Genomic DNA, 13199 nt, shown 5'->3' with positions numbered 1-13199 from the left:
GATACTGAAACTTGGGGTATAATGATCGAGGAATACAAGGATAAAGGCTACAGATCAACAAATGGGTAACAGATAGACGAAGGCGATCAACCGTAGGTTCGATGAATGGCAATAACAAATCCAAGTACTTGAGTACTGGACTGTTAGGAATAGGGGTGGAAAAATGGGTACCTGACACGACCCGATTACGACCCCCAGGTACCTATTACACGATTAGCCTATACACAGTCACGACTCGTTTAGCTAAACGGATAATCGGATCTAACACGATTATGACACGGAAATAGTCGGGTAACCCGACACGACCCGTTTTACCCGTTTAAAATAACTGGGTCTAATCGAGTAGACACGACCCGTTAAAACTCTAAACTATAAAATTAAAAATAAAAAATAAAAAAATCCAAGATATTAAAGGCTTTAATAAAAGATAAGAAAAAAAAATGGAAAGTGACTGTAATTGTACTCCAAAAGAAATTACTAAACTCATGATTTCACCTAAACTTAAAACAAGCAAGCATACTAACTAAGTTCGTTTATTAAAATAATTTTTAGTATAAAGAAATTTAATTTTGCTCAAATTACATTCCACTAAAAAAGAATTATGTATATTTCAACACAAAATATGATATCTATAATCTGTTGAAATTAAATGTGTCATAACAAAGATGAATTTTGCAAATCATTTGAAAAAATAAATAAATAAAAAATAAAAAATAAAAAATTAAGGGCAAAAAGCAAGAAGAATGTTTTTAAATTAAAATCATTTAATTAAATATAAAAATATAAAAAGGCCCTACCTAAATTTGTTGTCTTATGCCTCAAAATCTATTAAGTCGGACCTACTCGAGGGGTTAGCTTGGACGCTTGGTTACTAGTAAGCCACTTGGCCATCATCAATACCTCATAAAGCATAAAGTCTAAGTAGGGACAAAACTAAAATTTCTATTTCAAAATGATCAAAATATGAATGAGATTGAGAGGTAAAATGTGTCAACATTTCCATCATAGCAATAAAGAAAAAGATAATAAAATAAAGCTAACAAAAACAAAATAAGAATAATAAAAAATAAAAAAATAAAATAAAAAACAAAACTCAAAACTACATCAACATTAAATTCATAATTCATTACAAAATACTTGTCGACTTGAAGTCTTGAAGGATCCATGATCCATCCCATGTAATCAAAGATATGAATTATGAAACACTACAAATATGCTGATTTTTTGACTGACTTTTTTTTTTTAAAAAAAAAACCAGGACTAATGGGTACCCGTCAAACCCGGACAGTAACCGGGTCTAACGGGTACCTACTAGACCTGAACAGTAATCGAGTTTAACAGGTACCTGCAAGACCTGAACAGTAACCGTGTCTAGCGGGTCGACCCGCCAGATCGGACGGGTAGACCCGCCAAAGACAAACTAACTGAGTCTTAAACGGTAGACCCGATTAAGATCCGAACCCGATAAGGCCAAACCCAATACCTGTTTTTTCGTGTCGGGTTTACGGGTCGTGTCAAAATTGCCAGCCCAAGTCAGGATGAACAAACAGCTCACAAGAAGGAAGAGGAAAGGTTCAATTGACTGAAACCCTGAAAAACACTACTCTAAAAAAAAAGTAATGGGAAAAGAAATCAGAATGGAAGCAAGCTAGTTGGGGGGTTGAAAAAGTAGCACAGGTTTCGCAAGCAACAATGGTGTTTCAGGAAAACGGAGAACAGAAAATAAAAAGTGAGAGCAACAAAACCCCTTTTTATAGTGAGCTTGAGAAGCCAAAGGGGTTTAAGAAGGTGAGGAGGCATCAGCGCCTTGAAACCCTAGATGACGCCTCGGAAACGCACGCATTAAATGCCGCAGCAAACGCGTCCCATCGCCTGCTAATAATGACGCGCAGTAGCCAAAAAGACAACCATTCCGGTGTCGACACGTGGACGCATACTCAGCCTTTCGAATCGACGGGCAGATGAATCGACTAACCCTCTGGCATATCGAGGGTCTCGGCCAAGAATTAGAGGGAAAAATCCAGCCAAAACCCGAATCTAAAATTAGGGTTTCCCCCTCGGAAGCCTTGGACATCGGGAGACCAATCCATTCCTAGAGAACACAAAAATTTTCGTAGTCATCCAGACCAGGAAATTGGGGGGTAACTGTTGGGTCATGGATTAGTCACATAAGGCCCAATGGGCCCAAAGCCCAAGACTCTGTAAATATGCTGGGCTGCCAAGCCCTCGGTTGACTTAGCTAGAGGAGATCTCGGGCTCCCAGTTCGAGACATAACTCATGGGCCAAGATAGTCAAAGGCCAAAGGGCACATTGGTCATTCCACCATGGAGATATAATCATATTATATAATACTTAGGTCATCTATATCAATCAGGATACATATCAGTTAGCATTTAAGCTCATTTGTGTGACAGAGTCCTACTCGGACACCCTAATTTAGCATCGCGTAAGCTGCAACATCTATTCCGTGATCCTAGGGTACTAGGATCATGGGGCAGCTAACAAACCTCATCCCTTTTTCAAATACCTGCACGGCAGAAATCAAGGGAAATCAAACTCCTTTCATGCCTATAAATACAAGTCACCTATCAGTATTAAGGTAATCACAACTCTTGCTATCTCGGTTTATTGTTGCTTACATCTTTACTTCTCTCTCAAGTCACTGACTTAGGTATCAGAGTATCCCCGCCGGGAGACCACCGGGGAATCTAATCCTGTTGTTTGTTCTTGTGTGCAAGGCCGACGCATCCTCGGACATCGCTATACCTCCCAGAGATTATGCCACGTAATCCCTCGAAAAAATGTGCTTCAACAATTACTAAAGACGAAGAACAAAATTAGACTAGAGAAGAATGGAGGAAATCTTCTTCGTATTTCACTTCTATAAAAATAAATCTTACGAAGCCTATAAATAGAGGCATTCAAAGACTAGCTTAAAAGGCTTTTACTTCTCTATATTTATTGTAATAAATAACAAAAACTCATCTCTAAGTTAAGACTTCAATTGAGAATTAAATAAACACATGAGTTTAGAAAAACTAAAGTCCCTTATTAATTAAAAGAACTTATAACTTCTACCATTCGGAAAAAAACTCTCACATTTTGATTTGTTTAGTTTCCAACATGAACAGTTTCCAAATGCCAAATCCTCGCTCAATGCTTAAAAATCAGCAAAGGATTATAAAGAAAATAATAGCCCAAAACAATTGGGGCGAGAAGAAAGAGATGAATGTCCCCTTTTACTTAATGTTTGCTACCATGAATCAAGAGGACAATTACTGAGGTGGTTGAGGGGTCAATCACTTTTTAAATTGAAGATGGACGGAAGGAGAATAATAAAAAATAGATAAACAAATAACAGAAAATAAGATAAATTATGTTGATCAGAGTCTCATTAGTCAACAATGTGGTTTTGGTAGTCTCACCACCGAGAAGAGAACAATTATGCCTCCAAGAAAACATCTTTTTCATTAATCATAATTTGCTTCTATAGGAGTACAATAGTTTGCTTAAATAGACTAACAAAACCTTAATCCTAATTTGATTGACTTTTAGGCTAAGTCCATTATTAAATTCTGAAATAACTCTAACCCTATTTTGTCTGACTCTAGGCCAGGCCCATTATTGAATAACAAAAGTACTTTAACTCTTAAAATATAAAACCTAAATGATTATTAAAACTTAAATAAATCTAAAAATTAATTAATTCTTTCTTTCTACATCATAAATACTCTTCAAACCATTATTATTTACCTTTTTTTTTTTTCTTTTTTTTTTCCTAATTGAATAAGGAAAAGGGTTATAAGGGAAGATCCTTCTACTCCTGATCTAAACGGAATAAATAGTAAGAGATCTTAAAAACGAAAAAGAGGTGGGCTCTCCAACAACAGATCCAAAACAAACTAAAACAGTGCATAAATAATTATATAAGGTAGGAAATGGGTCAAACGAGTGACCCGGTCATCTCAAAGGGCTGCATAAGGCGGTTACAGAAACAAAATGGATATAGATTAAGGGGAACCTATCTGAACCCCCACATGGAACCGAAAACAGCCACCCTAAAGAGGCTGAAACTGAAAATGCACTGTCATACAAGGACTGTAGAATAGAGAGGATCTACCACTAAACTGGCTACAAAAGTCTCCACAGAACAAACAAAACAAAATAAACCGGGGAGACAATAACCCACAAAACAAACAAGCAGCAATATACACAAAATGCTGCAAAAAACAATAAAGATAAAAATATAGGGAAAATAAAAATAATAGTAAAAAAGATCACGAATCGTTGACTTCAACAGATGGGAGAAGGAGCTTCTGGCGGCGGCTCGGTGAACATGCATTAGCACATTTGATTCACGCGTCAGCGCGTGAGGTCCACGCGTAGGCGCATTAGATTCACCCACAAACGCGTGTGGTCCACGCGCCAGCGCGTGGTAGGTGAATGAAGAAAAAAGAAGTGGTGTCAGAGAGCTGGAAAGCCGGGGAACCCAGTGGCCAAGCGTGTCGGGGCTGTAGAGGAACGGAGGACGACAGATCGGCCTAGAGAGAACCATATCTGAGATTCACTGTAGAACTGGGCAAGGTGCGGTGGCTGAGGGAGGAGAACAGCCAAAGAGTGATGACAAGATGGGGCGTGGAGGCTTGGAGATGGAGGACTATCGTTGAAGCTTCTTCATGTTGATAAAACAAAAACCAAAAGAGAACCAATGACAATGGGAGGAAGAGGGGCGACCGCACTACGCGGAGGTGAAGAGGGGAGGAGAGGCCCTCCTCCCCCAGAGAAGGTGAAAAACTCCGAGTATGACATTATTATTTACCTTATTTTGCCTTTTAGTAGGTTTCTTTTGTTGGTTAATGTTGGGAATTAGTAGATATTTTCCTCATATTCGAGAAAACCTATGGGGACCTCCTTTCCCCTCCCCCCTTCTCCCCTCTTATTTCCTCCCCCTCGCCTTTTTGTTTTTTTCTTTCTTTTTGTTCGGTTTATTTATTTGGTTTTTCCGACCAGTCCAGTTGCTCCGGTCATCACTACCTCCGTCCGCCCTCCGCCGCTTTTTGCCTCCCCGGAATTGGTTGGGCTTGAGATCTAATTTTTCAAATCTAAATCTAGTCTTATCAACTAGTTTCGCTCAGCCATGCGTTAGCCTACTGTGCTCCCCGACTCCTCATTTGCCCATCAGCACAAAATGGCTCCATATCGTCCACCATACGCGGGCCAATGCACTTCGCCTTCATCGCCCCGACTGTTGTAGACTTGTACCTGTTTGTTGGTTTTTTTATTATGTTTTTGTTTTTTTATTTTTTTTTAAATAAGGGTTTGACTTCTCCTTAGATCTACTTTCATGAGCGATTTTGGGTTTTTATTTTCACCTTTGGGTCGAGGAGGATTAGTGAGAGGGTTTTACTCCTATGACCAATAAAATAAAAGTTAAGAATATGGGCTACCTATGTATTAGATTGAGTCTGCTTGGAGCATATATGTTCTATAACTGAAGTTTGGATATGTGTTAGCGAATGTTGAAATCATAGATAAGGCTTGACTGTAAGATTTTTATGTTTATCTCTATGATATTATAACTTTATAGCTTTGGCTATGATTTATCAGAATTTTAAGCTATAGCGTTATACTCTTTATCTTTTTTCAAGGGATGAATATGAAAGATATATTCTCCTATAAAAAAATGCTGAGAATTAATAAATGTTAGTTGCTAAGTATAGCATTCCATTTGATTTAGCAGTTTCAAAATGTGCTATTTGAAAAAATTGTGTTTTCAAAATGTAATTTTTTAAAATACAATTTAATTTTTGATAAAAATTAAAAAATGAGATTTAAAATAGTACATTTTTAAAAACGCACCTCTTACTTGCTACATGAAAAGTTTCAAACAGCCATTTTTTTTTTTTTTAAATACACCGCTAAACGGTTCAGTGATTGTGTTTAAAAATGCACGTTTGGCCTATTACACGTATTTCGTAGGTGGTTAATATTTTTAGTCATACACCCAATAGTCATAACTAGATAAAAATAGTTGATTAGAATAATATATCTAATAATTATTCTAATCAACTACTTTTATCTAGTTATGAAAATCATTAACAAAACTAATCATATGAGATATACATGATCCTCATAATCATATCTCTAAACTTCACGTGATAACCAATTGTTCTCTTATGATTAGTTTTTATTAATATTTTCTAAAATAGTTTATTAGAATAATTAGATGTCATCGAGGTAATGAGGTATATCAGTAGAACTATGAAAATCACAAAACGTGCTCAGAAAACCAGAAAAGAAATACAAAACTTAGAACCCTATTTTATGATTTATCAAGTTTCTGGTCAACGCCCACTTGCAATAGCTGCCCAACAAGAGAAAAAAATAAAAAATAAAAAAATATCCAGGCCAGTTGTAACCTATCCAACCCCAGTTCTTACAAGTTTTTGCTTAATTTGAAAATGACAATTTTCTTTTAAGGGTGCGTTTGCATATATTAAAAGTGCGATTTTAAATTAAATAACAAAAAATTGATTGTTTGTGATTGTGACTTTTAAAAATTTTGATTTGTTCAAATCATAGGTAAATATATGCTTTTTTGAAAGAGTAATTTTATTTAGTAAATTCTCATACGATTGTTAAACAACTATGATGATGTGGCAGTGAAAGTCGGCCTTTGTTGAATCAACAAGGGCTTGTAAAAATAAAAATCAATTGTTGAAATTTACTGTCAAATCATCATAGTTGTATGTCAGTCGTATGAAAGTTTACTAAATATCATTTCTCTTTTGAAAACGCACAATTTTAAAGGATAAAATAAACGCTTAAATGTGTTTTTAAAAATCACATTTTCAAATTGTCTATTCAAAATTGCTATTTTAAAATTGCACTTTTTGACATCACAATTCCAAACGGACCTTAAATTGAGTGGGAGGAATTTTTTTTTTTTTTTTAACTTAATCTATAAAAATGACTTGTATCTACATGTAAAAGTCACATACTTTTTAAATAAATTCTTTTGAAAAAGAGTACTATACTCTTCACATTCCTTTCATATTGATTAAAGTAACTTGTTTTAAGTGTCACATACGTGATAAGAATGATAAAAGAATAGTAGGATTAACCTTTAAAAAATTATCCCAATACCTGCATCAGTTGATTCAGTTTGAAGCAAAGTAGACCCCCCAAAATAAAATAGCTTGGTAAAGGGGATAATGATAGTTTAACAAGGCCTTCCTTCGGTCAACAAAGCACAACAAATTTGACAGAAACATTAACAATGGCAGTTGATCTGTGCACGACAAGCTAAGCAGCAGACCATCAGACTAATTTGAGGAATCAAATCTAGACATCTCCAATTTCAATATAAACATGTCTCAAATTTATGCATTACATGTCTTTCTTCTGTGTCTCATTCTTCTCAAGAACCACAAAGATGGAAGAAAAAGGGAAAATAAATAAACAAATAAATAGAACAGATAATGAACACTGCATGAGAGAAATTTTCAGCTCTGTTTTTTACCCAACATTTAATTTGTACATAAACATATATACATTAGCATAATCTCTGAAATCATCTTGCATTGGGAAATCTACCCACCAATATGACACCCTTGAGCTAAAAATCATCCACAAAAAAGAAAAGAAAAGAAAAAATTATTTCTGAGCAAAGCAGAGAAACAGAGAAACAGAGACACCCGTAGAAGGCTCAAAAATGGCAGCCGCAACAGAGGTAGAAGAAACAGAGGGTGGCAACGAGCACAATAGCCTCAAACACAGACAAAATCCTGAAAAGCACGTCGTCTACAAAAGAAAGCTGCAGATTCAGCCGCCTCCACTTGAAACCAGGGCTGACGAAGCTCCACCTCCGCGTCTCGCTCCTCAGCCGCTTGAAGAAGCTCCACCTGTTCTTCTTGAATCCCATCTCACAAAAAAAAAAAAATTCTCCCAGCTCTCTCCGCAGGCCTTGTTTGTCCTCTTCCTCTTCTGGGTTCGTTTATATTGTGGGGAAGAAGGTTCGGTTTTCTTAAGGAATACGATTCGGTCGGAAAGTGGGGAGGGATTGGAGATTTGGAAGGTTCGTGTTGGGGTGTTTTGGTATTTTGGAGAAGAAGAGTGGACCGAGTGGGAAAAACAACAATAAAGCTTCCGCGTTTTGGTTCGCTGGAAGTCAAAATAGGGGTCTCAAAACAAAGGGTCTTCAATTCGTTCGTCAGTGTAAACGTGAAGGAGTAAATGTATGAGTCGTGTCTGCTATAGCTTCTGGAAAGAAAATGGAGGCTAATTCCAATCTGTTTTTGTGGCCTTTTATCTTTGTAATTGTGGGGATGGAAGAAGTATGGTGATAGTAGGGCCCATAATTTTTTTTTTTTTACAAGAAATGAAAATTTCTTACGAATTTAATAGAAAATTAGTTTCTTAGAACCGATTCGTTTAATTAAATAGATCATGTTAGGGTTGATTTATTGCTTATATATAGTCTTATACACATGCTTTGACATGATTTGAACCCGACATAAGAAAGGCTGGCGATTTTTGACACGACTGACAAACCTAACACAAAATTGGTGGGTTAGAGTTCAGGGAGTTTGATCCGCTTAATTAAATGGATTAGGTTATGTTAACCTATATAGTCTTAGACAAAAGTCTAAATAGGCATACTCTTGTCCCTTTACCATCTCCCTATGCTGATGTAGTATTGTTAATTTATCATTAGATTTTTTTATTTTATTTTTCAAATTTTTAATTAAGATTGATTTAAAGGTGAATTGACAATGTTAGGTCAGCATAGTTAGATGGTGATGAGATGTGAGTATTGTTGATAGGAAAAGACTTTAATATTTTTGATCAATTAATTTTATAACTAACATGTCTAGAGTAATATTATTTAATAGACTTCTATACAAGTGCAATAAAGTGGCACTAATAATCAACCATTGGATCAACTTTTATAAATAATAATAATATGGGTTGATTTTTCCTTGTAATTATATGAGATCCTTCTAAATAGCATTTCTCATATTTCTAAACTTAGACACACGTACAAGATAAAAATTGCCTAGCACTGATTGAGGATAGCTACTGCAACATTAAAAATGATAGGATGAATTAATTAGGTGTGATTGAGAATGATATGGATAATTCAAAATAAAAAGAGATTATTGAGAGGGTGTCTTCTTCAAATATTCAACCTTTAAATCATTTTATTTTTGTTTGTTTGTTTATACTTTTGAGTCAAGTTGTGTAGAAGCATATAATACGCGCGTGGTAGCTTGTTTGCAATTACCACGTAATTGAATACATCATATGTTATATGTCTGACATCTGAGAAAAAGATAAAACTCATCTCTTCATTGAGTCTTTTAGTCATATTATTTTATTTTATTTTTTTTTCTTTTTTAGTAAAAGTCTACTTAACTCCCTCAAACTATCACCCTAATGACAATTTACCCCACAAACTATCAATTGTAACAATTTACCCCATAAACTACCAAAACAATGACAATGTACCCCCCAATACTAGCAGAACAATGAAATTACCCATATAGAATTTTTAATAAGATAAAAATACCCTTAAAATTTTGAAAAAAAATTAAATTAAATTTTAGTATTTTTGTTTTTATTTTAGTAAGGATAATTTTATCATTTTGTTAAAATTAGGGGTATATTGTCATTGTTTTGGTAGTTTTGAGGGTAAATTGTCGCAATTGATAGTTTGGGGGTAGATTGTCATTGGGTGGTAGTTTGAGGGGGTTAAGTGGACTTTATCCCTATTTTTTTTTTTACTATTTAACTTTTTTAGTGTCCTTCCTGTGTGTGTATATATATATATATATTGGGTAAATATCAAACCCAAATTAATACCACTGGCTAAATCCAATTTCATAATGATGATGTGGCATTGTAGCATAGTTACTAAAATCTCCATCAATATCACAACATATTTTTATGATTTTGAAATCTTGATTTAGATTTGTCCAAATATCGATTTAGAAATGATTTTTTTTGTTACATTTTTTTTTTTTAATTATTCTATATTTAGGCCAACCCAACTGTATATATATATATATATATATATATATATATATATCCTTAAAAATAAAATAAAAATAAAAAACTTTTTGGGCAGCTGGTGGATCAAAAAGAGAAAGAAAAAAATGCCACACAATTGACAATTGCATGGAACTCTTGGTTAATTTGGTGGTAGTATTGCATGGATCTGGTATCTTGCCGAAAGGCAAAAAAAAAAAAAAAACTTTTGAAACCAGCTTCCACGTATTCGATTCAAATTTGTAACAAAAAATGTATGTATCATGAAAAGGTGGATTAGAAAGGTAAACAAGTTTCTAGCTTGAGCACATATGAAGAAATTTGTTCATTGAAACTTTAATTTGGGGAATAGGACAATTCACCAAATATATATGATTGAGAATAGCCGATCGAATGGGACAATTCACCATACTTTAGTCAATTCTATGAATTTGTTTAGAAGCAAACTCATATGATTTTGTTTTTAGTACAAATTCATATATAAATTTAAGAAGTTTTACGACCCATTTTCTTTTCTTCATGAAATTTACACTCGATACAAATTCCAAACGCTCAAACATTCATAGCTGCGTGAATTTTTTAAATTTACGATTTAAAATTTGAATTTAATAAGGCACTATTTTAAGTTGTAAGATCTCTCCACCTTAATGTAAATATTTTTGGCTTGGCAACTTCTTTTTTAAATTAGTCCGCCTCTGAATTTTACAGAAACGTTAATTTTGGCGCTCGCAATTTAATTAAATAGACTACTTCGATAAGGTTTTTCTGGTAGTATTTTTTTTAAAAAAAAATTTAATTTTGTTGGATCATTCTCTGATAATGGTAAGGATCCCTTCAATTGCTTATGACCTTTTTTCTCTTCTTATCTATAAAAATAAAATAAAATAAGGAGAAAATTCACATAACCCCCTCAAACTACCACTCAATTGACAATGTCTTCCCCCAAATTTTCAATTGTGATAATGTTTTCCCCAAACTAATAAAAATTGTCAATATTCTCCCCAATGACAAAATTACCCTTAGTAAAATAAAAACAAAAATACTAAAACTTCTAAAAAAAAATCCAAACGTTGGCCAATTTTTTTTTTATTATTAAATCCAATTTATAAGAAAAAAAAATTAAAAAATTTTCGATTTTTTTTTTTTTATAAAAATTGAAAATTTTCGTTTTTTTTTTTATTTTAAAAAAATTGTTTTTTTTTTTAAATATTATTTTTAAATTAAAATTTTTCATTTTTTAAAAAAATCTTTTTTTTTTTTTTAGAATTTATAGGGGTATTTTTGTCTTATTGAGAAACCTTTAGGGGCATTTTTGTCTTATTGCTTGTTGGGGGGCATTGACAATGTTTTGGTAGTTTGAGGAGGTATGTGGACTTTACCCATAAAATAATAATTATTTGAAAACAAATTAACTAAGCCATCTTTCCCAAATTTTTCTAATTAATAATTCTCAAATAACAAATAATAGTGATTGGAAGTAGACAGCCTGGTGTGTTGAGGCTAGCTAGGACTTTAATGAAGGAATAAATACTTTGAATCTTTTGATTATATAGTTCTAGTTTTCATACTAGGTCGGTCCAATAAATTAAATTTCTTTAGGAGTGACTGCATGTGAAGATTTGAGAATAATCTTTGTTTTCACTTTATTTTGTACGTACGCTTTCTCTATGTTTATATATTTTTCCCTTTATTTGATTCTCCCACCTAATAAATATTCCTTTGATGGTGGAGGCTAAAAGAGCTGGATTTTTCTTTTCTGAAGTGAAATATTGATTTCATTAATAAAACATCAAATCATACATGCAACTCTCAGAGATGACAATATCCTAATATATATATATATGATATTCTTTCATTCAAATGTTCTCCACGTCTTGTTGGACAACCGCTTTTGCCAGAGATGGGCTGTTGTATTTGTTTATCTTCAATTCTAGTATGCAGCATTTTCCAAGATTAGAGACTATTCATAATTAATTTCGAATCATTTATCAAATTTCCATACACGCTCCATGATTGCTCATCCTTACGTACGTAGTGCATGTACAATCTCCAAAGCATGATCACCATCCAAGATAACATTGTGAAAACCCAGATCGATCTCTCTCAAATACCACCTCCGTCCAAGACGCATATGCATCCGGCACAATTGGATCAGTGATGAACCTCCTTAATGAACACATCGTAATTGCTATAACCTTTTCCTCATAGTCTCTAACAATAATGTCCACACCCATCAATTTCTTTGTCTGAACAATTAAAACCGAACATAATTACCAATTATCGCTTTAAGGTTAATCAATTTGTGGTTGAAAGAACAAAAATTAATGATCATAAATTCAGAAAAGCATAAAGAATAATGTACCTCCGGAACTTTTTCTTTTTCTTTTTCAATCCAGCCATATTTATTCTTGACAGACTAGGGCACCTAATAAAAAAGGTGGCATGCACCAATTTTTCTTTTTGAAATTCATTTCAAGACTTGAGAATGACCGTTCTGTTTCCTTTTAATCTTGTGTTTAGATGGATGCTCCTTAGAAGAATGAAAAGCTAATCAGATAGAAAATTTGGCTGAAAAGTCCATCTTCACATAAAGAAGGCAATTTCTTTTACTTTTCTTCCCGTTAAATTTCTAAATAATATACCTAAAAAAACCTTGAAATCCTGGTAGATTTTATTTATTTATTTAAAAAAAAAAAAAAAAAAAAAAAAAAAAAAAAAAACCAAATGATATGAAAATGAATCTTTAACTCGCATTTAAGAAAACTTGTACAACTAGAAAATGAAAATGAAGATGAACAAAAAAATTAGCATTTTTTTTTTTTCGTGGGTGTTACAAAGAATGGTTTGAGCGATGAATTTTGTCGCATACTGTTATGTACAAAGAGTACTAATATTAAATAGGGTTAAATACTCCAAAACCCCCTGGGGTTTCACAACTTTATTTTTTCCCCCCTGGGGTTTTATTTTTATCACAGGAGGTCCCTGTGGTTTTGATAAGTGACCAAATTAGTCCATCCGTTAGTTGACCGTTAGTTGACCGTTAAACTGACACGTGGACCAATCAGACGTCGACACGTGGCACATATATTAATTTTTTTTAATTAAAAAAAATGTTTTTTTTTAAAAAAAATATTAAAAAAATAAAAAA

At 33.6% G+C, this 13199-nt stretch overlaps 1 protein-coding gene across 1 annotated transcript; it reads right to left on the bottom strand.

The window, feature by feature from the left end:
* Window positions 1–7496: 7496 nt before the first annotated feature.
* LOC148588115 (uncharacterized) lies at window positions 7497–7977 on the bottom strand. Its single transcript, XM_088512376.1, has one exon. It carries the CDS (start codon window positions 7923–7925, stop codon window positions 7710–7712), a length of 216 nt encoding a protein of 71 aa, XP_088368502.1. The 5' UTR covers window positions 7926–7977; the 3' UTR covers window positions 7497–7709.
* Window positions 7978–13199: the final 5222 nt, after the last annotated feature.

The sequence above is a fragment of the Corylus avellana genome, chromosome 1 (assembly GCF_965113065.1).
Source record: "Corylus avellana chromosome 1, dhCorAvel1.hap1.2, whole genome shotgun sequence".
Taxonomy (NCBI): Eukaryota; Viridiplantae; Streptophyta; class Magnoliopsida; order Fagales; family Betulaceae; genus Corylus; species Corylus avellana.
Note: the sequence above shows the minus strand (reverse complement) of the source record. Positions and strands in the feature narration are given on the sequence as shown.